Genomic DNA, 25,953 nt, shown 5'->3' on the forward strand with positions numbered 1-25,953 from the left:
ATACAATTACTCAACATACATATGCCACAGTTATGCAATAAAATAAATTAATAAAAGCCACACATGCTTTGAATTTTTAAGCAGTAAATGAAATATGCTTCTTGAATACAATTATTCAACACACATGCCTTGAATTTTATGAAATAAAATAAATTAATATAGGCCACACATGCTTTGAATTTTTAATTCTACATTGGTTAGCGTTGGTTGACAGCCATACATACCAAGTCAATCGACACTCACATTCTTTTAAGTATTATAGGGAAGAAGACTAAGTCAATTTATTTAGTAATATTATGAATGTTAATTATTTTAGTTGTTTAGAGAGTTCGAATGAAATACAAAATTATGGTTAAAAAGAGTACCCAATTTTGTGAATGAAAAATATATGGTAAAAATGAAGTAGTTGTTGTCTTGTTGATGACTATGAAAAATATAAGTTTTCAATATCAGCAATTCAAACTCTTCCAATAAAAATCTTTATACCATAAAAGAAAAAACACTGTAATAGTAATGTTGTGGTGTTAATAAATGCCATTCTCACCATTCCTATCCTTCATCTTACTCTACAAACATAACATGGCCTCCTTACTCTTTCTTTGCCTATTCCTCTTCTTTCCCCATCTTTATGCTTCTTCTTCAGGATCTCACTCCTGCTCTTCACTAATCCAATTCAAGAACTCTTTTTCCATCACTAAGACACCGCTTGCTGCTTGGTATTGCGATGAGATTGCAGGCCTTAAATCTTATCCCAAGACAAATTCATGGAAGGAGGGTACAGATTGCTGCTCATGGGATGGGGTCACTTGTGACCACCTAAATGCTCATGTTATTGCCCTTGACTTGAGCTGCAGTTGGCTATATGGTAACTTCTCTTCCAATACCACTCTCTTCCTTCTTCCTCACCTTCAAAAACTCAACCTTGCTTACAATGATTTCAATGATTCCAAAATTCCATTTGAATTTGGTCAGTTTACAAGCCTATACTACCTCAACCTTTCCAGTGCAGGATTTGTAGAAGTCCCATCCCAAGTCTCCCACCTGTCAAAATTGGTTTCACTTGATCTCTCTTTCAATTTTTTCCAACCAATTGATAGACATGCTGTGGAGGGACTTGTTCACAACCTAACCGAGATCAGACATCTGTTTTTGGATGGAATCAATATGTCTTCTATTAATCCTCATGTCTTCATGAATCTATCCTCTTCTCTAAGGTCTCTCAGTCTTGCTGGTTGTGATTTGCAAGGAAAATTCCCAAAAAACATTTTTGATTTGCCAAACCTCAATTTCCTCAACTTGGGAGGCAACCAAAACCTCAATCTTGATCATTTGAAGTTCAATCGGAGTAGCAATCTTGAATATTTGGATCTGAAGTGGGTGTCATTCTCTACAGAATTCATTGATTCAGTTGATAATCTAAAGGCCTTAAAGTACTTAGATCTATCAGGAAATTCTTTCTTTCAGGGATTGTCTGTCTCAATCATAAATTTATCATCTTTGGAGTACTTGCTTATTAGACGCGCAAATTTATTTGCAGGATTGCCTGACTCGATAGGGAATCTTGTGTCCTTAAAGTTTTTAGATTTTGTCCATTCTGACTTATCAGGATCGGTTCCAAGATCATTGGGAAACCTCTTTCAACTCACTCATTTAGACTTTTCGATGAACCAATTGAGTGGACAAATTCCAAGATCATTTGGGAACCTCTTGCAACTCACTCATTTAGACTTGTCATGGAACCAATTGAGTGGACAAATTCCAAGATCACTGGGAAACCTCTTGCAACTCACTCATTTAGACCTGTCAGGCAACCAATTGAGTGGACAAATTCCATTGTCAATTCTAAACCTAACGCAGCTTGAATACTTGAGAATAACTCAAAATTTATTAGAAGGTTCCATTCCGGATGAGGTAACAGCTTTTCCTAATCTAATATCTTTAATGTTAATTGACAATTTACTCAATGGAACACTTCCGTCATGGTTGTATACTGCTCCCTCCTTAAAGGAAATATATCTCTCTGAAAATCAATTCAGTGGCCATATCAAAGAATTCCAATCCAAATCACTAGAATTGATAGCGTTAGGGAATAATAAACTCCAAGGTCCTCTTCCATCTTCAATATTCCAACTTCTCAATCTTACTCAGCTCAGCTTATCCTCAAATAATCTTAGTGGTGTCATAGAGTTTAGCATGTTCTCAAACCTTCCAAATCTCAAACATCTCGACCTTTCATATATCAGCCTATCCTTAACATCTAATACTACCTCTAGTGTTAACCATATATTGCCTAATCTTACAGACTTACTTTTGTCATCTTGCAATCTTAGTGAATTCCCCCGATTTTTAAAAGGGCTTAAAAGTTTGGTAAGGTTAGACATTTCTTGCAACAAAATTGAAGGCAAGATTCCGCAATGGATGCAAAAGGTGGGGAATGACTCTTTGTGGTATTTAAATGTATCTCATAACTCTTTGACAGAAGTTGGGCACTTTCCATGGAAGAATATTGAAGTTCTTGACTTAAGCTCCAATTTGATCCGTGGAAATCTTCCGATTCCAGCTTCGACAATCAAAGTCTTTCTGATCTCAAATAATAGTTTCAATGGAGAGGTCTCTTCTTTAATATGCAATGCCAGTTCTCTTCGAATTGTTGATTTGTTTCACAATAACTTGAGTGGAACAATTCCGCAGTGTTTTGGAAATTTGAGCAACACCCTTGAATTCTTGAATCTGAAGAAGAACAAGTTCTATGGGACGATTCCTCCAACATTTGCAAAGGGATGCCAATTGAGTAATTTCAACTTAAACGGAAATCTGTTAGAAGGGCCTTTGACACTATCCATCCTTAACTGTAGGGGTCTAGAAGTGCTAGATCTTGGTAACAACAAGATCAATAATACATTTCCTCATTGGTTGGGAAGTATTGAAGCAATGGTTAGCATGTAGCAATCACATGTTTTATTATTATTATTATTATTATTATTATTATTATTATTTGGATGTAATGATGTAACTTAGTTGTATTCCAACTAAGTTTGTTAGTGTAGTAGGTGGTGATTTATTTTAAGTGGATGTAATGATGTAACTTAGTTGTATTCCAACTAAGTTTGTTAGTGTAGTAGGTGGTGATTTATTTTAAGTGGATGTAATGATGAAACTTAGTTGTATTCCAACTAAGTTGTCAAGTTGTAAGCTTGTATAAATAGGCTTTATGCCATTTTAAAAAAATATGAATGAATTCAATCAAGATTTCATCCATATACTCTCTATTTTAGCTTTGCTTAAAATTTATTTCATTTTTCTTCTTTGTTTCTGCCGCAAGTCTCGATTCTTGCTCGGCAAGCTTTTTGTTGAACCTTGCTATTTGTTGCACTTAGCTCCAACAATTGGTATCAAGAGCCTATTTCTTAAGGGATCTGTTATACAAATTCATGGCTTCATCAAGCTTTTCACCAGCTGCACCTCAAGTCTTCAATGGAGAAGACTACCACATATGGGTGGTTAAAATGAAGACCTACCTACAAGCTTTCGATCTGTGGGAGGTAGTCAACTCAGATGTTGAACCAGAGCCACTTAGAGGCAATCCAACAGTAGCTCAAATCAGGCAGCATGCTGATGAGAGGACCAAGAGGCACAAAGCCATGTCTTGCATCCAGAACTCAGTGTCAGATGTGATTTTCACAAGGATTATGGCCTGTGAATCACCAAAACAAGCCTGGGACAAGTTGCAAGAGGAGTTTCAAGGGACAGAGAGGACAAGGCAGCAACAGTTGCTGAACTTAAGGAGAGATTTCGAGAATTTGAAGATGAAGGAAGAAGAAACTATCAAGCAGTACTCTGACAGGATTATGGCTGTGGTTAACAGCATTAGGCTCCTTGGAGAGCAGCTCAAGGAAGCTAGGATAGTGGAGAAGGTTATTGCAACTCTGCCCGAGAGGTATGAGGCAAAAATCTCATCTCTCGAGGACTCAAGGGACCTGTACACCATTTCCCTGACAGAGTTGATCAATGCTTTATATGCTCAAGAGCAAAGAAGAGCAAGCAGACTGGAGGAGCATCAAGAAGGTGCCTTTCAGGCAAGAACAAACACTGCCTACAAAGGCAAGAAGGCCTGGAGAGACAAGCCAAGGACTGATGTTGCAAGAAAAGAGGGTCAGACTTGCAAGCACTGCAGAAGGGCTGGTCATCCAAAAGAAAAATGCTGGTTCAATCCAGATGCTATATGTCAGCATTGTAAAAAGAAGGGTCATGTTGAGAGAGTCTGCAAGAGCAAGGCCAAATCAAGGCAGAGTCAGTTTCAACAGATGAAAGCTGAGGCTCGAGTAGCTAAGGAGGACAGTGACCAAGAGGAGCAAGTCTTTGCTGTGTTATGCTCAGCTGCTCAAGAAAGGTTCTCATCTGGTTGGCTTCTAGACAGTGGATGCACCAACCACATGACACCTGATGCTGCAATCTTCAAGTCTTTAGACAGAAGCTGCAGAACTAAAGTCAAGATAGGAAATGGACATTTTATTCAAGCTGAAGGCAAGGGTGATGTGCTGATATGCACCCCCACAGGTTCCAAAGTGATTTCAAATGTGCTTTTGGTGCCTGAAATTGACAGAAACTTGCTCAGCATAGCTTAATTGCTGGAGAAAGGTTATTCTGTTGTGTTCAAAGACAACCAATGCCAAATCAATGATCCAAGTGGATCCAAGCTGATGGCAGTTCCTATGGCTAATAAGAGCTTTGTAGTTGACTGGACCAGGGAGTCAAACATTGCCTACACAGTCACATCAGATGAATCCAAGCTTTGGCATCAAAGACTGGGACATGCCAACTTCAGATCGATGGCTCGAATGGTCAGAGAGGACTTGGCTGAAAACTTCATCAACTCAGTGGATCATGATGATGTGTGTGAAGTGTGTCAGCTAGGAAAGCAGGCCAGACTCCCATTTCCCTCGAATCAAGCCTGGAGAGCCTCTGAAAAACTCCAACTGGTGCACACTGATGTGTGTGGCCTTATGAGGACTGAGTCATTAAGTGGAAACAGGTACTTCATACTGTTCATTGATGATTTTTCAAGATATTGCTGGCTTTACTTCCTAAAACAGAAATCAGAGGCGGCCTCAGTGTTTTGGAAGTTCAAGACTGCTGTTGAGACTGAAACAGGTTGCAAGCTGAAGTCCATAAGGTCTGATAATGGGACTGAGTACACCTCAGCTCAGTTCCAAGCCTTCTGTGATAAGGCAGGCATCAAACATCAACTTACCAACACATATACACCTCAGCAAAATGGTGTAAGTGAAAGGAAGAATAGGAGTTTGATGGATATGGCCAGGTGCTTGATGATTCAGAAGAATCTGCCTAAAGCACTATGGGCAGAGGCAGTTAACACTGCAAACTACATTCAAAATAGGCTTCCAACCAAGGCCTTGGATCAGAAGACTCCATTCGAAGCCTGGTTTGGATTCAAGCCATCACTGGCTCATCTGAAGGTCTTTGGATGCATCTGTTATGCTCATGTACCTGCTGTCAAAAGGGACAAATTGTCTGAAAGGGCTCGACCTGGTATTTTGGTGGGCTACAGCACTGTTAAGAAGGGCTATAGGATCTTGGATCCTTCAACAAAGAAAGTGTCAGTCAGTAGGGATGTGGTATTTGATGAAAAGTCATGTTGGAACTGGGAAAAACATGAACCTGAGGAAGTTTCAGAAGGACTTGCAGCAGATCAAGCTGAGCCAGATCAAAATGTTCCTGAAATGGACATTGATGATGAACCAGTTAGAGGAACAAGACCATTGACTGAGATTTATGAAAGAGCTCATGTAGCCATAGCTGAACCAAGCAATTTTGAAGAGGCTGAAGCTCAGCAAGAGTGGAAGCAGGCAATGGCTGAGGAGATTAGCATGATTGAGAAGAACCAGACCTGGGAATTAGTTGAAAGGCCAGTCAAAAGGAAGATAATTGGGGTGAAATGGGTGTACAAAGCCAAGCAAAATGCTGATGGTACCTTGAACAAACTGAAAGCAAGGCTAGTTGTCAAGGGGTTCAGTCAGAGGTATGGCCTGGACTACCTGGAGACCTTTGCACCAGTGGCCAGGCTAGACACCATCAGATTACTGATTGCCTTAGCAGCACAGCTCGAGTGGAAGATCCATCAACTCGATGTGAAATCAGCCTTTTTGAATGGTTTCTTAGATGAAGAGATCTATGTTGAACAACCACAAGGGTTTGAGATAGCTGGCAGAGAGCATATGGTCTACAAACTGAAGAAGGCCCTATATGGCTTAAAACAGGCTCCAAGGGCCTGGTACAGCAGAATCGATGGCTACTTGACTAATTTGGGATTCGATCGAAGCAAGAGTGAGCCAACACTGTATGTCAAGAAGCAAGGGACACAAACACAGCTCATTGTATCCCTATATGTTGATGACCTGCTGGTGACAAGAGGAGATCGAGCAGTGCTGGTCGATTTCAAGACCAAGATGCAAGAAGTATTTGAAATGTCTGATCTAGGGGAAATGTCTTATTTCCTTGGAATGGAGGTGACTCAAGCACAAAATGGGATATTTCTAAGTCAGAGAAACTTTGCCACAAAGATTCTGACCAAGTTCTCCATGCAAAACAGTAAAGCAACTAAAACACCTGTTGCTGTTGGAGAAAAACTATCGAGCCAAGGTGATTTTGAGAAGGTTTGTGAAACAACCTACAGAAGTCTAGTTGGTTGTCTGTTATATTTAACTGCCACTAGACCAGACATAATGTATGCTGTAGGATTGCTCTCAAGGTTCTTGCATTGTTGCAATAAAAAGCATTTACAAGCTGCTAAGAGAGTGCTTAGATATGTCAAAGGCACTTTGAGCTATGGTTTAAAGTACAGCAAGGAAGGAAATCTGAAGCTGGTTGGCTACACTGATAGTGACTGGGCTGGCTCGATAGATGACATGAAAAGCACCTCAGGGTATGCTTTCAACCTTGGTTCAGCCATGTTTTGCTGGAGCTCGAAGAAGCAAAGTCTGATGGCTCAATCTACTGCTGAAGCAGAATATGTGGCAGCTGCAAGTGCTGTCAACCAAGCCATTTGGCTAAGGAAAATCTTAGCTGATTTGAAAGTGCATCAAAAGGAAGCTACTGAGATCTTCTGTGACAACCAATCTTCAGTTGCAATTGCTAAAAATCCAGTGTTCCATGGAAGAACAAAGCATTTCAGCATCAAGTTGCATGTTGTTCGAGAAATGGAGCAAGCTCAGGAAGTGAAGCTGATCCATTGTAATTCTGAGGATCAACTTGCAGACATTTTGACTAAAGCCCTTAATGTCACAAGGTTCGAATGTCTAAGAAGGAAGCTAGGTGTTTGCTCCATGCAAACCAAGGAGGAGTATTGAAGCAATGGTTAGCATGTAGCAATCACATGTTTTATTATTATTATTATTATTATTATTATTATTATTATTATTATTATTATTATTATTATTATTTGGATGTAATGATGTAACTTAGTTGTATTCCAACTAAGTTTGTTAGTGTAGTAGGTGGTGATTTATTTTAAGTGGATGTAATGATGTAACTTAGTTGTATTCCAACTAAGTTTGTTAGTGTAGTAGGTGGTGATTTATTTTAAGTGGATGTAATGATGAAACTTAGTTGTATTCCAACTAAGTTGTCAAGTTGTAAGCTTGTATAAATAGGCTTTATGCCATTTTAAAAAATATGAATGAATTCAATCAAGATTTCATCCATATACTCTCTATTTTAGCTTTGCTTAAAATTTATTTCATTTTTCTTCTTTGTTTCTGCCGCAAGTCTCGATTCTTGCTCGGCAAGCTTTTTGTTGAACCTTGCTATTTGTTGCACTTAGCTCCAACAGGAAGTCTTCCACAGCTACAAATTCTTGTACTAAAGTCAAATCAAATGCATGGTTCCTTGTGTGTCAATAGCTCAAGGTCTAGCCCTTTTTTCCCTAAAATCCAAAATTTTGACCTTTCAAGTAATTATTTTTCTGGACCGCTACCTGCGAGATACATCGACAGCTTCAAGGCTATCATAAATCTCACGAAAGATGCAAGTACGATGACATACATGGGTGTGCAGGATGCTAATGCTAGTATTGGCATTTATAGCTATTCCGTTGGAATTGTCGTGAAAGGACAAGATATAACATTGAATAAAATTTTCGTCATGTGGGCGATCATTGATCTCTCAAATAATAAGTTTGATGGAGAGATTCCCAAGGTTATTGGAAAGCTTAGATCACTCAAAGGGCTAAACCTTTCTCATAATAACCTTAGTGGTTACATTCCCTCATCAATAGGGAGTTTGACCAGCCTTGAATGGCTAGACCTCTCTTCAAACAAGCTGGTTGGAAGGATTCCAAGGGAACTGCTCAATTTGACAGCTCTTTCCACGTTAAACCTTTCAATGAATGAATTGATTGGGTGCATCCCTCATGGAAAACAATTCAATACCTTTGGAAATACTTCCTATGAAGGGAACAAAGGATTACATGGTTTTCCATTGTCAAGTGATTGCAACAATAATGAGCTACCACCACCCTCAAACTTATTAGAAGAAGGTGGATCAAAATCAAAAATTGGTTTTGGGTGGAAAGTAGTTTTGTTGGGTTATGGATGTGGAGTGGTGTTAGGATTGGGCGTGGGATATGTAGTTTTCCAAACTGGTAAGCCAAAGTGGATTGTGAGTTTGGTTGAAGATCATATTGAGAAGAGGCGGAGAAGAAAGCCAATGACCGGGGATCGCAACAATGGAAGGAGGAGGATCTAGGCAGAGCAAATGATGTTCAAGCATTTCTGTTGTATTTTCATATATATATATATTTATGGTGTGTCTAATGTTCTGTCTTGACCAGTTTAGCTATATGTCTTCATCTTTAGTATGGTATTTCAATAACATGTGAGGATCTATTCTCAATGTTAAACTCTTACATAGTTGCAGCTGTTTATGTCTTCTTGAATGACTTCAATTGGTTTCTTTTTAAGACACCTTTTCATGAATGTTTTGAAAATTGGTTTGATGGTCCTCAATTCAAACACTTCAATCATAATTAAATAAACAATTAAAATTCATAAACATGATTAAAATGTAAATTTATTAAAAATTTATAAACCAGCAACTCCAACCAGTAAATTTTATAATCTTGGTCTTTCTCATTATTGAACATCCTCACCTACTAAACTAAAATTTAACTTCACCAACCAATTATCCAAAATAAGAAAATAAAGGAGGTGTATAAAGAAACCAAATAGAAAACTCAATATTTGATTTTGATGCAAATAAGACTAATTTGTCAATGGAATTTTTTGAGTCTTTATATAGAATCAAACTACAAAGTTAGACTAATTTGTCAGTGGAAGAACAATTGCTGGTGAGCCGTCTTCCTTCTCTTGTTTCTGGTTTTCCATTATTGACCGCCTATCTTTTGTTTTGTTCTTATAATTTTATCTCGTATTTTCAGGAATATACTGAACCGACTTCGGATATGCCTCTTCCCGATTTGCATCCTCTAGAACGGCATGTTTTCACTCTTGTCCTACATCTGAACGAGACATTACTTTATACACACTGGAAGGTAGGAATTTGACTTAAAATTATTTTCCATTTCACCTTTATGAAATCCAAAACCTTCCCTTTTTGGTTGGCAAAGCGAGAGAGACCTTCAAAAGACCTGGAGTTGAATATGGGAATTTGATAGTTTCCATTGTGGCTACCATTTTTAATACACAAGTATATCATCACTGATGTTGCCTGCAACTTCATAACTAGTTTGTTTTTGGCACTGATCACGAATATTAATTATAACACTTAATTAGTATAAACGAAAAGAATATGGTATTTTGTATTTATATTTAGATTGCAATATTTAATTAAATTTATATTCTATTCTTAAATTCAAATATAAACTAAGAGGAATTTTATTGGAGTAACATAGCACTTGTAAAAGTGAGAATTTAGTAAGACATTTGAAGAGTGTTGTGTAATTTGCAACGCTAGAAAGCAATCAAATTAAAGCTAAAAGGAATTTAAAGGGACCAAAGATGAAATTTAACCAAAAGGGAAACGCTAGAAGGAGGGCTTGAACCTCCGACCTTGTGGTTAACAGCCACACGCTCTAGCCAAGTGAGCTATTCCAGCTTCAGGATAAACCCTGATAGTTGTAATACACTCAAACTTCTTATACTCTTTGTATATTTGAAGTTTAATCTCTATACTTTTATTTTTAGAGATTTAGTCCCTCTACCTTTCAAATCTAAAAATTTAATTTTATTTGTTGACACTGTTAAAATTATTCTATTAAATTTGTTGGCGTGATATGTGAATTTTAAAAAAAATAATTCACTTGATATACATGTAATAGAACTTGACATTGTAATGGACTTGAATTTTGTAGTTGGATAAAAGAGAAATATTGACTCCAATTTAAGGAAAAGTAATGATTTCCAAATAATTTTATTAGAATTCTAATCTAACAAAACTAATTTATATAATATACACAAACTAATTCTAATATAACACGACTTTCAACAATGAATTAATTTTTAAATATACGTGGATTGTCATATGAATGACACCTTAGTAATTAATTAATTTTTAAAAATATAAAAATAAAAGTAAAAATATATAAAAAATATTTAATTGTTGGTGTGACATACACATGTACTGTCATGTGGATGCCACGTCAACAAATTTAATAGACATTAATTTTTCTATCTATTTTGAGGTGATTTGATAAATAATGAAAGTTTAAGTATTAAAAAAGATGAAAAATTAAATGAAGGGCTAAAACAGGCGATAGGCCGAAAATTTTTTGATAGAAGAGAGCAGGAAAGCCGTCTTTATCTAAAGCTTTAAGAGGTTGCATTGATTTTACCGCTTACTGTAAATCTTCTTCTTTAAACGGAGATGATAGTTCCTCATTAATTTGATCAGATATGCAAGGTTGGATTTCCTTCCATAGATTCTTATTTTCCTCCATCTGTTTTGATGAAAAGAGCTCTTTAAAATACCTAGATGCTACCTCTAATAATTCATCATCCCCTTCAACCCATTTACCTCTTTCGTCTTTAAGTCCCTTTATCATATTTCTTTTTTTTTTTTTCCGAAAGGAAGCAAAATTATGGAAAAAAAAAGTTGAATTTTTATCGCCCATCTTAAGCTAGTTTGCTCTAGCTCGCTGCTCCCAAAAAATTTCTTCTTTATCAACCTCCATATTCAATGCAAGCTTAACTTCCATGATTTCCAATAAATGGTCATCATCTGGATCTTCCAAATAAAGTTCGGCAAGCTTTTGGTTTAAGTTTTCTCTTCTTCTAATGCGCCTCCATTTATTTATCTTATCCCATTCTTTCAAAGCATTACTTAATCTTGTGAGTTTTTTTGGCAATTCGTCCTGGTTTAATTCCTATACTCGTTTTATTTTCTCTTCACAACCTTCTTCAAAAATCCAATTTGCATTGAAGCGAAAAGGAGAATTCCTCATGTTCTCTCTATCGTTTTGGCTTCCTAGTGTGTCCAAATGAAGTGGGTAGTGATCCAAGAAGATATGGGTTAAATGTCTCATTGAATATCCTAAAAAACAATCCCACCATTCCGGATTAGCCACTTCTCTATCCAATCTTTCTTGTATATTATTTTAAGCTAGACGTCCTCTTTTCCAAATAAACTATTGTCCTAAAAATCCTAGATCATTCAAATTACATTCTTCAAGTACTTTTTGAAAAGCTTCCATTTGTCTTTCTTCTCTCTACCTACCCCTTTTTTCTCAAATGAGAACATAATTTCGTTAAAATCCCTTATGACTAACCATGGTAGTTGATGGTATTCTTTTAATCTTTCTCAGCATATTCTATGATTCCCTCTTAAGATGTTTAGCTAGGGCCCCACAGAATCCTGTAAACCTCTATTCTGCCATTCCATTAACATCTCCCACCTCCACGTTAATACGGGATTTTGAAAAACTAATAAGGTTTATTGAAATCCCTTGTTTCCATATAAGAGAAAGGCCTCTACGTGATCCTTCTGCACTTATATAAATTCCACTGTCGAAACCACACTTTTTTCGAATCCTCTCCATCTTTCTTTCATTAACTTTTGTTTCTATAAGGAACAAAGTTGGGGCTGGTGTTGTCTTAAGAAATTTTTGAGAAATCTTATAGTTCGCGATTGCCCCAACCTGCGACCATTCCAACTAAGAATTTTTATTGTAGCCTGTTGACCTACTTATTAGCAGCCGTCGATAATCTATTTTTTGGAATTGTCACCATGCTACTTGTCTGTGTGTCTTCAAGGATAGCTAATCTTTGCCTTTTTTTCCCTTCTAAGATTGCAATTGAGTTTTCTTTGTCATCTTCAAACTCTTCCTCTTCCCTATTATTGTTTATTCTCATCTGAAAGTCAATCCACATCACATCTCTACTACAACCCTCTAATACCTCCTTCCCTTTCGATCGCATACTTATTTCTCTCCTTCTCATTTTAGGTGTCTGGTCGTTCGCTGTATTCTCTATGAATTTGTTTCTTCTTCTTGCCTCTGCACATACTGTTAACATTAATGGGAGACAACATTAATGGCAAACAATACAAAGTGGTGCAAGTTTAGCATCCTAAAGTTGACTTTGAAAAAGTGGAATGGGATAATTTTTTTTTGGTCATTGAGATAATGGGCTATTTATTGTTTGGTGTTAGTGCCCGAGGACGTAGGTATAATTTACCGAACCTCGTTAAAACTCTTGTGTTCTTTCTTGTCCTATTTTTCTTTCAATATTTGAGGGTATAATAGTAGTATTTAATTGTGCTATTAAATTACGATAGAAGGGATATTCTGACTAAGGAAACACTTGGTACTTAAGAGATCCTTATGATCCACCTCTCTTCCCTTGGAATTGAACTTTGTGTGATTTTTTAGTACAATAATTTACACGCTTCCGACCCTATTGGAACAACACATACTTCGCTCTTTACCATTTTTTTGGGTCTTCTCTTAACCATCTGCTTTCATTCTACATAGATCTTCTAGGTGAAGCCCTTATAGATAGATCTCATCCCAAATTTGTTTCTAGCGCCTCTATCGTTAATCTTAGAGGGCAAAAGCTCTCTCCATACCCTAATATTCCGTACGTAAAATAGAATAATGACAATTTTAATTTTTAGTAAACATTATACTACTCACCATAAAAAAATACATTTAGAATTATAAAAGATTGAAATATTCAAGTTTGAGTTGCATTTATAAACATTTGATGATGAGAATTCATGAACATAAGGTATGGTTTGAGCCTTTGTTGGTATTAGGAAACAGAATAAAAAACAAAGCTGAGTCTTGAGCAACAAGCTTCAATGGCTTGCAGCAAAAAAATGACAAAAGATTAGGTTGTGAACTTAAGAAAAAATGCTTGCAAGGATCAAAAATCAAGAGAAAGGTTCAATGGATAAGCTTTTGTATGTCTTTGCTCTTGTGTTCGAGTCTTTGCGTAAACAAAGTGGTGACATATTTTTATTATTCTAGAAATTTTGTTTGATTTTATTATTAAATTAAATTTCCTAAAATCCCCCTCTCCTCCTACTTTTTTTTTGTTCTTCCATCTCCTTCTTTATTTTTGTTTCCTAGGGCTTCATTTCCCCTCTTTTACTCCTCGTTTGGTTATTTTGTTGGCGCGTCTCATTACTTCTTTCAACGGTAAGATTAATCTTTTAAGCTCTAGGTTGAAATTTGGTTAATTGTTGCTCTTTGTTCGTTTTTGCAAAGAATCTGTTTCCTATTTATTTTTCCTCGATTCCTTTGTTTATGTGTCAATTGATTGTCATTTTTAGGCGAAGATCCTGAAAGTAGCATTCCCTCAATGCGTTAGTTCGGTATATCGCTGTTTTGTATGAGGTGAGTGAGTAAATTTTTCGAGATTGGTGTTCTTCATCGAAAATTTTGACATAACTTTGTTGTTTGACTTTTAGAGCATTCCTTTGGGAATTAATTGTTGAATGGTATTTGGTTGTTCGTTGTTAGGTCCCGGAGTCATTCTTGTTGCTTCTAAGTCGATTCTACTTCAGGTGTGTGATGAAACCCATTTTTTTTGCAAATTTTGAATACTAGAAAACATTACTCTCGATGCCACACGGTCGTGTCTCAGGCCGTGTAACTCTCTATTTTCAAATTGGAGGCACACGGACATTTGTCTAGGCCATGTAATTCACTATTTGTATTTTGGGTTACACAGGCTAGGAACACAGGCGTGTGTTCAGGCCGTGGGTACTCGATACCCTTTTTGACATGTAGGGCTGGACAGAGATGGTGTATAGCAGATGACGGTAGGGAATCTGCATTCTTTATCTGTCATAATCTGTATTTGTAACTGATATAATCTGTTCTGCTTTCGTATCTGATTCTAAGAACTGTTTAAACTTCGAGAAACTGCAGATTTATTTTGCAGTTTTGCTTAATAAAAATTATAAGTTATACACTATGTCTATTTTGTCTGTTTGATTGAATTTAAAGTAACTCATCGACTTGGGCGGGTCGGCGTGGCGAGAGCTCGGTCATCCTTATCTAGTATTTTGCCACTTTAATTAAACTTATATCATAGTTGTTTTATCCTGAATTATGGATTTTAAGTTTGGATTTCTGCGTTGATTCAATTATTTAAACGTTTTTTGACAATTAAACTTTAATTAGTCAATAGTAAGATTTCTTGAAATGATTTGATGTAGCTTCTCAGGCTTGCGTCTAGATTAGGTATGAGGAGTTACATACTCTCTTAACTTTTGGTATTTGAATATTTAAAGAGATGATTTGATTATTTGATTTTGGGACATAGAGGTAGTGATAAGCCTGACATCCCAAAAATAATTCCACTTGTCCCATCTCCATACATTTCAAACATACTAAAATCTGCAGGCAAGCATTACAAGACAATTTACAGCCGCTTCAACAATTTTTATATTTAATTGGAGGTCAAAAACACATAAAAAGACAACCAGACAGCTAGTATTTCATCCAATCTTCACAACATGTCTGTATGCGTGCATATCCTTAGCTTTCCCGAATCCTTTAAAGCATATTCTATTATAAAATCACAAATTTCCGTAACAGACAGATAAAAACCTACATAACAAATAATTAATTACTTTGGTATTAATATAAATCGGATTGTTTGCTTTGTTCAATACAGATTTTTAATCATTCAATTCACTCTCACTACTGTTTAAATGATAAATAAATTATATAAGTATGGAAATATACATGTAACATTATTTAAACAAATCTTTTGTTTAATTTTGGATATTATTTGTTGCCTATAAATACCATTCCTATCCTTCATCTTCCTCTACAAACATAACATGGTGTCCTATCTCTTTCTCTGCCTATTTCTCTTTTTTCCCCATCTTTATGCTTCTTTTTCTTCTTCAGGATCTCACTCCTGCTCTCACCCTGAAGCAGCTTCACTGATCCAGTTCAAGAATTCCTTTTCCATCACTCAGACAGGGGATGCTGCTTTGTATGGCGATGAGATTGCTGGCCTTAAATCTTATCCCAAGACAAATTCATGGAAGGAGGGTACAGATTGCTGCTCATGGGATGGGGTCACTTGTCATCACCTAAATGCTCATGTTATTGCCCTTGACTTGAGCTGCAGTTGGCTATATGGCAACTTCCCTTCCAATACCACTCTCTTCCTTCTTCCTCACCTTCAAAAACTCAACCTTGCCTACAATGATTTTAATCATTCCAAAATTCCATCTGAGTTTGGTCGGTTTGAAAGTCTAGTATATCTCAACCTTTCTCGTACGTGGTTTGTAGGAGAAGTCCCATCCCAAGTCTCCCACCTGTCAAAATTGGTTTCACTTGATCTCTCCTCTTGGATTTATGACCTAACATTTGACAAACATGCTCTGGAGGGACTTGTTCAGAACCTAACCGAGGTCAGACATCTGTTTTTGGATGAAATCAACATGTCTTCTATTAATCCTCATGTCTTCACGAATCTATCCTCTTCTCTAAGGTCTCTTAGTCTTGCTGTTTGTGATTTGCAAGGAAAATTCCCAAAAAACATTTTTGATTTACCAAACCTCAATTTCCTCAACTTGGGAGGCAACCAAAACCTCAATCTTGATCATTTGAAGTTCAATCGGAGTAGCAATCTTGAATATTTGGATCTGAAGTGGGTGTCATTCTCTACAGAATTCATTGATTCAGTTGATAATCTAAAGGCCTTAAAGTACTTAGATCTATCAGGAAATTCTTTCTTTCAGGGATTGTCTGTCTCAATCACAAATTTATCATCTTTGGAGTACTTGATTATTAGAGACGCAAATTTATTTGCAGGATTGCCTGACTCGACGTGGAGTCCTGTGTCCTTGAAATTTTTAGATCTCTCACATTCCAACTTATCAGGACCGGTTCCAAGATCACTGGGAAACCTCTTGCAACTCACTCATTTAGACTTATCGATGAACCAATTGAGTGGACAAATTCCTTTGTCAATTCTAAACCTAACGCAGCTTGAATACTTGGGAATAGCTGGAAATTCATTAGAAGGTTCCATTCCAGATGAGGTAACCGCTTTTCCTAATCTAATACATTTAGACTTATCTAAAAATTTACTCAATGGAACACTTCCGTCATGGTTGTATACCGCTCCCTCCTTAAAGGAAATATATCTCTCTCAAAATCAATTTAGTGGGCATATCAAAGAATTCCAATCCAAATCACTAGAATTGATAGACTTAAGGAATAATAAACTCCAAGGTCCTCTTCCGTCTTCAATATTCAAACTTCTCAATCTTACCCACCTCTTTTTATCCTCAAATAATCTTAGTGGTGTCATAGAGTTTAGCATGTTGTCAAACCTTCCAAATCTCAAACATCTTGACCTTTCATATAACAGCCTATCATTAACATCTAATGCTACTTCTACTGTTAATCTTACGAGCTTACTTTTGTCATCTTGCAATCTTAGTGAATTCCCCCAATTTTTAAAAGGGCTTAAAAGTTTGGAAAGCTTAGACCTTTCTTACAACAGAATTGAAGGCAAGTTTCCACGGTGGATGCAAGAGGTGGGGAATGACTCTTTGACTTACTTCAATGTATCTCACAACTCTTTGACAGAATTTGAGCAAATTCCATGGAAGAATATTGCAGTTCTTGACTTAAGCTCCAATTTGATCCGTGGAAATCTTCCGATTCCAGTTTCGACGATCAATGTCTTTCTGATCTCAAATAATAGTTTCAATGGAGAGGTCTCTTCTTTAATATGCAATGTCATTTCTCTTCAAATTCTTGATTTGTCCCACAATAACTTGAGTGGAATAATTCCACAATGCTTTGGAAATTTGAGCAACAGCCTTGAATTCTTGAATCTGAAGAAGAACAAGTTTTATGGGACAATTCCTCCAACATTTGCAAAGGGATGCTATTTGAGTAATTTAAACTTAAATGGAAATCTGTTAGAAGGGCCTTTGACACCATCCATCCTTAATTGTCAAGGTCTGGAAGTGCTAGATCTTGGTAACAACAAGATCAATGATACATTTCCTCATTGGTTGGGAAGTCTTCCACAGCTACAAGTTCTTGTATTGAAGTCAAATCATATGCATGGTTCCTTGTGTGTCAATAGCTCCAAGTCTAGCCCTTTTTTCTCTAAAATCCAAATTTTTGATCTCTCAAGTAATTATTTTTCTGGACCCCTACCAGTGAGATACATCAACAGCTTCAAGGCTATCATAAATAGAGAGAAGATTGGTAGTACAGTGTCGTACATGGGGGTGTATGGTGGTAGAGATAGTTCCTTCTATACCTATTCCATTGAAATTGTTATGAAAGGACAATATATGGAATTGGTGAAAATTTTCACCATGTGGATGATCATTGATCTATCAAACAATCAGTTTGAAGGGGAGATTCCAAAGGTTATTGGGAAGCTTAACTTACTGAAAGGGCTCAACCTTTCTCAGAATAACCTTAATGGTGGTATCCCCACCTCAATAGGGAATTTGACAAGTCTTGAATGGTTGGACCTATCTTCAAACAGGTTTTCTGGGACGATTCCAAATAGATTGGCAGATCTGCCATTTCTTTCGTCCTTAAATGTTTCAGAAAATCAACTCCATGGTCAGATTCCTCAAGGCAAACAATTCAACACATTTGGAAATGATTCATATGAAGGAAATAAGGGACTATGTGGGTTTCCAGTCTCGAAAGGTTGCAACATCATTGAGCCAGCAGCTCCAAATGTGCTTGAAAAAGATGGCTCAAAATCAAACATTGCTTTTGGTTGGAAAGTGGTGTTGATAGGTTATGGATGCGGAGTAGTGCTCGGAATGTCCGTGGGATATGTTGTTTTCAGAACTGGTAAGCCGAAATGGTTGGTGATTTTGGTTGAAAACCAACATGAGAAGAGGCGAAGAAGAAAGTCAAAGGAAGTCAATCACGGCAATAGACGAAGAAGGATCTAATTACTGCAGATGATGTTGAAGAAATAGTGTTGTATTTTCATAATTTCATGTTTTGTAGACCGTTTTGCCTATGGTGAAGGGTTGTATTGGTATGTGTCTGTCTTTATTATTGTGCCAATTCCTCTGTCTTTCATTGCATTTCGTACTATCTATAATGGTTTGTTTGAGTGTAACATTTTGTATGGTGGTGGTGTTTATGTCTTCTTTCATGTCTTTCAATTTAGTCTCAATAATCTTTTCTACTGCTCACTAAAGGAGAACAAAATGTCTCAGTGATCTCTGTTGTATTTTCATAATTTTTTTACAAGTGTGTCTAATGTTTTGCCTTGACCAATTTAACCATATTTCTTTATCTTTAGCATTGTGCATGGTGTATTCCCAGTGATGGCTTGTTCATGAATCACTTGACAAGGTAATGAATTAACATGTTAAGTTTATAGCTAACATGGAAATCAAGATGTTGATGGTTCAGACAAAGTTGGAATTTCAAGCATTCATGCCTCTTTTTTCCTTTTATTTCTTGAGTAAACGTAGTTCAGTAACAAAGTTGATGTGAATTGAGGTACAATCGGTGGATCCCATGTTCCTAATTTCCTTTATGTAGGCTTAATTGAAACTTAACTATTTTATATTTAATGTTTAAACTTGTTTGAAATTTAACAATGAAGGCGGTAATAATGTCTAAACATATACCAATAATTTAAGAAATTTAATTTTAGGGTAATCTACAAAAATAGTCACTTTTGTTTGCCTCAGGTTACATTTTAGTCACTTATGTTTAAAATGTTACGTTTTAGTCACTTATGTTATTATTTTGTTACGAAGTGATCACTCTACCGTTAAGTTCCGTTATCTCTCTAACGGAAATCTTAGGTGGCAGTCCAACTAGATTTTAGGTGCCAACTTGGATTTCTAAATGAGATAAAAATATATTTTTAATTAAAAAAATTTAATTAATTAAAATTTTCAAACCTAAACCTTAACTAAAAAAACTATTCATCTCCTCTTTTTAATTTTTCTTCTGTCTCTTATTTTTTTCAATGGGGTTTTCTTTTATTTGACTGGAAAAACTATTATTAAGATCAAAATAGTTGAAATCAGCAATAAGAAAGAATAATCTCGAATACCCACAAATAGATTGTGAACATACAAGTTGATTCATATCAGAAAAAATTTGATTGAGAAAGCAATTATTCAATAACTGTGAAAGAAATAGAAAATATAATAATTAGAAACAAGAATAGTGAAAGTAACAACCCTTCTCTGAAAATTTTAAAATTAGCTTGAATGAAATATGTTCATGAAAATATGTTTCTGGTTGCATTTTATGGGATGTCTACTGACGCAAAATAAAATACATGTAATAGGCTCAATTTGCCCGAGCTATTAAAAGTTTTAAAAACAGAATAAACTAAATAAAAAAAATAAAGTTTTTTAAACAAGTCCATTTTACAAGGCCCACAAACACTTAAACCCAATTACACCCAAGCCTATACCGTAGCCCAAATACCTAAACTACCCAGTAGCCCATTACACCCTCAACCCAAAAATATACGAGGCCCAAAAGGCCCAAATCAGTTAGCAGGTTAGGAAACCCTAGGGTTTCCAGAAGCTTCGCACCGCAAGCACTCCAATCGTCACGCCCCTTTGTCTCGCGCCGTTCCAGTGACCTTTCATCGGCGCAGTGACTCTAGCTCCATATCGTGCAGTAATCGGCGCACGAATCAATGCCAGCGCACTCACCGCCGTGATATCCTCGCTGGTACCTGCAAAAAGGAAAGAACCACAGCAAAAAAGAGAAGCAAACATGGAAAAGAAATCAAAGATTTCTTTCCAAAATATAACAATTCACAGAAGGCTATAAAAGCCTCTTCACTAATTTGTAAATGATACGATTTTTTTTATCAAGATATAAAAACACAAAAACAGGTTATAAATTTTTGGAAGCCTTGCCAAAGAACAGAGGTGATTCCTCTTGCTTTATTTCCTTTATTTACTTCTCGAATACCTGCATATCATACACACAAAGCACCAAAAAAATAATAAAAGAGGATTACCTTTTCGATTCGCTGAGAAAAGCGAAACTTTTCGAATTCTGACCGCCATATGTGGCGAAGCTGGCAGCGGCGCGTGGGCGAGTGGGCGCCCGGGGACGGAGGCTCGACAGAGCTCCGAAGGCCTGCTCTCAGTCCTCTTTCAGAGGGTTTTTCTTTGTTTTTTTTTTTAAAAAAAACGGGCTTAAAATGATTTTTAAGGCAAAAATTTGGCTTATATAGCCTCATAGGAACGGCGTTGTTTAGGCTTAAAATAATAGGCTTCAAAACGGTGTCGTTTCAAGGCCGAGGATCCGCGTGTTGACCCGTGACCCGGGAAGGATCCGCTTTTTTTTTGCTTAAAGGGTTAATTGCCCAATTGGTCCTTTCGCATTTTCAGAATTTATAATTTCGTTCAATTCAAATTTTATTTTGTTTTAATTTGGCCCTGACCTTTTATTTTCATTTCAATTTAGTCCTATTTACTATCATAAAGCCTATTTCGGGACGACGTCGTTTTGGGATTAGGGTCAAATTGCCTAGTGAGTCCCTCAACTTTTAACGCGTGTTTCAATTGGGTTCAAAATTCATTTTATTTATTTAAAATTAACCCTAGATTTTTATTTAAATTCAATTTTAATCCTTTTATATATATACATTTTACATACAATTTATTTATTTTAAATATTTTATATATATTATTTATTTTTATAAACATTATTTATACATGTAAAAATTATTATATATTATTTTTATTATTTATCAGGTTATTTGTATTTTATTATATATTTTATTATATTTTATATTTTATTATATATATTATTCCCTATTTTATCTTCATTTTATTATATATTATTCTATTATTTATTATTTATTAGTACATATAATTTAAAAAATTTTATAAATTATTATTAAATAATACATGTATCATTATTAAATATTTAATATTTAATATCTAATGTTCTTAGATTTCTATAAAATTTTGTTCCTATTTAACATATTACTATAAAATTTCATGCTTTATTTTGTCATTTGTGAGTGAAATTATGAAATAAGACCTATGTGAAAATGTTTGAAAATGCTATAGGCTAAATTCAAGTGGCCAAATAAATAGGAGTGCAAAATAGGAGGATTTGCATGACAAACCTCCCATTTTACATGAAGTGGCCAGCCATCATGTTGTTGTAGACAATATGAGCACTTGATATCCATAATTTATGGTACAAATTGATACAAATTGATAATGGGTTAGGTAAATGTTCCATGATAATGGATTAGGTAAATATTCCATGATAATGGGTTAGGTAAATGTTCTATGATAATGGTTTAGGTAAATGTTCCATGATGGGAATTTCATGTCTTTTGTATTAAAGAATTAAATGGATGAAATATGAAATTTTATTAAAAAAAAGGGGTGAAAAGAACAAAGTTTTGTCCATCTTTGTTCATCATAGCCTAAAGTTAGAGAAGAGAAAGGAGAGGAGAAAGCTCTTAAATGTTCGGTCACTTGGGGAAGAAAATTGAAGGTAAGTTCATGGCAGTTTGCTTCTATCTTGATGTTCATGAGTTCTTCTTGATTCTCCCTTAACTCTTGAAGCATTTAGTCATGAATTAAAATGAAGGAAATGGTTGTTGTTTCATGTTCTTTTGATGAAAAATGGAAGATAGGTGAAGTTGAGCCAAACAAATGAGCATGCATGTGCCTTAGATGCTAAGGGGAAAAATCGGCTAACATGTTGTGCTTTAAAATGATGAAATGGAGATTATACTTAAGTAAAATCATAGATATGTGATGATTGATTGGTGATATACATGTTTAAATAACAAGCATGCAAGTTAGATGTGAAAGAGTGATTTGGTAATAAATCTGCTTGGGACAGCAGCAGTAACGTGACTTTGGAAAATCACCATAAATTGTGGGAGATGAGTTAGAAGCTGCATAAATTATGTAATTAAATATTAATGTGTCTATTTTCAAATGAAATAAACGAGAACATATTTTGAATTCTGTACAATGAGAAATTTGATTCGTAATGAAGAGTGGTCAGATTAGTCAAACAGTGAAACATGGGAAACTTTAAGAAAAATCTGGTATTGATTGGCTAAACCAAAAATTCTGAAAATTTTATGGATAGAAGATATATGAGTCTATTTTCAGGTAAAATTAACGGCACTTGATTTGGAGTTTTTTAGCTCCAGTTATAAATGATTTAGTGACTGTTGTTCAGGAAGACAGCTTGCAGCGAGATTATGATTATGTGGTAAACATTGACAAAAATTTGTTAATGAGTTGCTTATTGATTTCTTATAAGCTTACTATGATCTGTAGGTGTGGTTGGCCGAATATTATAAGGGGTTAATACGTAGTTCGTATTTGAATAGTTAGATTAATGTGTTAGTAATCCAATTGTAGGCAGTTCATGTGTGGATCTCGTCAGCATATCGTCGCAAACAGGTGTGTAACTAACACCCTCTTTCTTAGTCTGGATTGGCAAAAGTCGAAAAGCCGAAATGCCGAAAACTGGTATTTTGTAGATTTGCGAGTGTGCGAATGCTCGTGAGGTAAATCGATTAATGTTTTTGGTAAGGTGCAAAATTTGGACTGCAAAGTGCATGATTTTTGTGCCCTTGATATTTTTGGGCTTAATGGGCCAAAATTGGAATGATGGGCCAACGGGCCCAATTCGATAAGAACCCTCGGTACGTGATTCTGTTAGTACGTGGAAAGTAGGAATATGCATGAAAAACCCTAAAATAGATAAATTACTAAAATACCTTTAAAAGTGGAAAATTTACAGTTTTACCCCTATTAGATAAATTACCGAAATACCCCTAGGGTTAAATTGACCTAAATGCATGTTTGCCTGTTGTTATTTACTGCATGCCATGTTGTTATTATCTGATGCATGGGATTGGGATATTGATGGAGGAAGTACTGAAAGTGGCTTGTCCACGTACTGGAGGCTTTGCCTCAATTTACTGTTAACTGAGCAGCAAGGCTGCAACTGTGGAGTGTTGGGCTGGGTGGGTTGAGCTATTCCCCACATGGAGTGTAGGGCTGATACGGGTGGAGTGTAGTGGTTGGTGGGTTAAGTAGTCTCCCCAAATGGGCTTGCATATGTTATTGATGTTGCATGTATTTTGAAATGGGCCTATGGGTCATACTGTTATCTGAATAAGGGGCTAAGGCCCAGTTTATTGTAATCTGAAAATGGGCTCTGGTCCAGTACCACTGTTACCTGAATGGGCTTAGGCCCAATAGGCTTGAGCTGACTTGGGCTTTGAATGGGTTTTCCTTACACATTGAGTTTCCCCAAACTCACCCCTTTTATTTTCATCCACGCAGGAAATCCCCAACCTTAGTGGGCTTGGAGCTGTGAGGGAATTCGGAGTGGCCACCCGTTCTGAAAGTTTGGTTTTCTTCTGGTGAACTGGACATCCTTTTAATTACGTTTGAGGTTTTGGGCTTTTAAATGTAATAAGTCCGCTTATTTATTTTTGATGGTTTTTATATGTTTTATTAAGATAGGTAATATTTATATTTAACTGTTGAAATTGGATAGCTTTAGGGCGCGTTTTCAAAAACAGTAATTGATTTCAAAATAACACGAAAACAAGCAAAGCTTTCGCAATGAAAATATTTTCCAAAATTAATCACTTTTCCTAAAAAGGACTTAATCAAATCGGTTTCCTAGAAATATACATGACGTTAAGGTATGGCAATGGCGGTTTGCATGTCTAGGATTGGATCCGAAGGGAGTTTGGTACTTAACCAGTCCGATGGACTCACCTCCTCTTTTCCGGTTTCCTACCTAGTGCACAGCTTCCATTCACTTTAACCTATAATGAAATCATCTTTTAAAACACTCAGTAAGTTTTCTTTCTGGATCGGAAATGTTTTGAATGCTTCGATGTGGCATGTCGGATCCGGCCATAACGTTTGGGCCGGGTTTTGGGTGCTACACCATGTGCTTCAGCAGTACATTCAACGGTCGAGGATCGGCTTTGCCCGTCCTTTGCACCAAAACAGAAGCCCCTCTCGTTGACCCTCCTCCCAACCTGCAAACAAACCATAAAGGGGAACAGAAAGTGCAACACGCAAAGGCAGACAAAGAAAACATGTAGAGATAGACAATAGCAATAGGAAATCAATTGATTTTCGGCTATAAAGCCTAAACAAAAACAGATTGTATGAAAAAAAAAACAAAAACACAAAAGATTGAAATAAAAAAGGCAGTCAAAAAAATCAAAAAGGTGATTTTGAATCTCATTTTCTTTTCGATTTTGCTCTTATTTCGTTTATCATTATTATTTCATGTAGAAATAAAATGAATAAAAGGGTAGATACTTACCTGTTTTAAGAGGGCTTCGAATCGCCATTTACCTGGTAGAAATCGGAGTTTAAATGAGGTGTATGAGGTTTAGGCTAGCAAAACTCTTGGGCTTGTGGTTGAATGAAGCCAGAACGGACCATAGCATGTCACCGTCCGTCGTTTAGGGAGGCGAATAGGGCGGTTGAGTGTGGGATTTTGAGGTTCGGCTGAAGGAGGAGAAGGACGCTCAGGGTTTTTATTTTTTTTCTGTTTTAATTTCCTTTTGGTGGCTGAGTGTTTAGCTTAGGGTTTCCTTTTTTAAATTTTTAATTTTGTTTTCTGGGGTGCATAAAACGGCACTATTTGGGGCCTGTTCCAGTGGCTCCAAAACGGTGCCATATAGGCTTTGACCGCGACCCGACCAGATTACCCCTGGGATCCGCGTGTTTTTTTTTTGCAGTGAGGGGATAATTGCACGATGGGTCCCCCTTTCTCGCGTGAGCATGCAATCGTGCCTCGCTCATTTTATTTCATTTTCTTAATTTGGTTCTGTAGTTCGCGCATGTTTGCAAATAGGTCCGTGCCTTAACGCAGCGTTTTGGGGGTCTGGAAAATTTCCAGATTTGATCCCTATGAATCCGCACGCGTCGCACGTTGGTCCTTATTGTCCTCCCAATAATTCGTTTTATTTACAGATTATCCCTTTTATTTTAAATTTATTTTAATTCAGTCTGTTATCTATACAATGTTTTTTTTTTAAGAAATTCGTTTAAACCTCTTATGTATCGGGATTATTTTATTTATCTTATTTTGTAAAAAAAATATCATTGCTTTAAAACTTTCATGTTATATTATCCTAACATTTCGTACAACTTACCATTTTAATACGTTAAATATTTTTATACATGCTTGTCCGTTTTAATAATATTATTTGCTTGTATTTGTATAATTATTTTGAATTTTTTTATTAGATTATTTTTACATTTCGTACAATATTCCACTCAAATATTCTTGTATATACATATTTGTACATGTATGCTATTTTAATTGAACTTTCCATTTAAAATACTTATTACTTTAAAGTTCTTAATATTTTCATACATGTGTTGACCTATTTTGATATCTTTACTTTGTTTTTTTATTTAAATTGTCATTTTTAAGCTCTT

At 36.0% G+C, this 25,953-nt stretch overlaps 3 protein-coding genes, 1 long non-coding RNA gene and 1 other non-coding gene across 5 annotated transcripts; 4 read left to right on the forward strand and 1 right to left on the reverse strand.

Annotated features, from left to right (window-relative positions):
• Positions 1 to 579: 579 nt before the first annotated feature.
• LOC121227987 (receptor-like protein 53) lies at positions 580 to 2,946 on the forward strand. Its single transcript, XM_041111006.1, has one exon. It carries the CDS (start codon positions 580 to 582, stop codon positions 2,944 to 2,946), a length of 2,367 nt encoding a protein of 788 aa, XP_040966940.1.
• Positions 2,947 to 7,776: 4,830 nt separating this feature from the next.
• On the forward strand, positions 7,777 to 8,918 carry LOC107931121 (receptor-like protein Cf-9 homolog). Its single transcript, XM_041110674.1, has one exon. It carries the CDS (start codon positions 7,894 to 7,896, stop codon positions 8,761 to 8,763), a length of 870 nt encoding a protein of 289 aa, XP_040966608.1. The 5' UTR covers positions 7,777 to 7,893; the 3' UTR covers positions 8,764 to 8,918.
• A 1,139-nt stretch (positions 8,919 to 10,057) lies between these two features.
• TRNAN-GUU (transfer RNA asparagine (anticodon GUU)) lies at positions 10,058 to 10,131 on the reverse strand. The gene has a single exon. It is a non-coding gene; the product is annotated as a tRNA-Asn (tRNA).
• Positions 10,132 to 12,710: 2,579 nt separating this feature from the next.
• Positions 12,711 to 14,453, forward strand: LOC107931141 (uncharacterized). Its single transcript, XR_001693139.2, has 4 exons — positions 12,711 to 13,672; positions 13,807 to 13,870; positions 13,997 to 14,040; positions 14,208 to 14,453. It is a non-coding gene; the product is annotated as an uncharacterized lncRNA (long non-coding RNA).
• Positions 14,454 to 15,327: 874 nt separating this feature from the next.
• On the forward strand, positions 15,328 to 18,441 carry LOC107931122 (receptor-like protein 33). Its single transcript, XM_041111007.1, has one exon. It carries the CDS (start codon positions 15,328 to 15,330, stop codon positions 18,439 to 18,441), a length of 3,114 nt encoding a protein of 1,037 aa, XP_040966941.1.
• The last annotated feature ends 7,512 nt before the right edge of the window (positions 18,442 to 25,953 follow it).

Source organism: Gossypium hirsutum, chromosome A04, assembly GCF_007990345.1.
Source record: "Gossypium hirsutum isolate 1008001.06 chromosome A04, Gossypium_hirsutum_v2.1, whole genome shotgun sequence".
Lineage (NCBI taxonomy): Eukaryota > Viridiplantae > Streptophyta > Magnoliopsida > Malvales > Malvaceae > Gossypium > Gossypium hirsutum.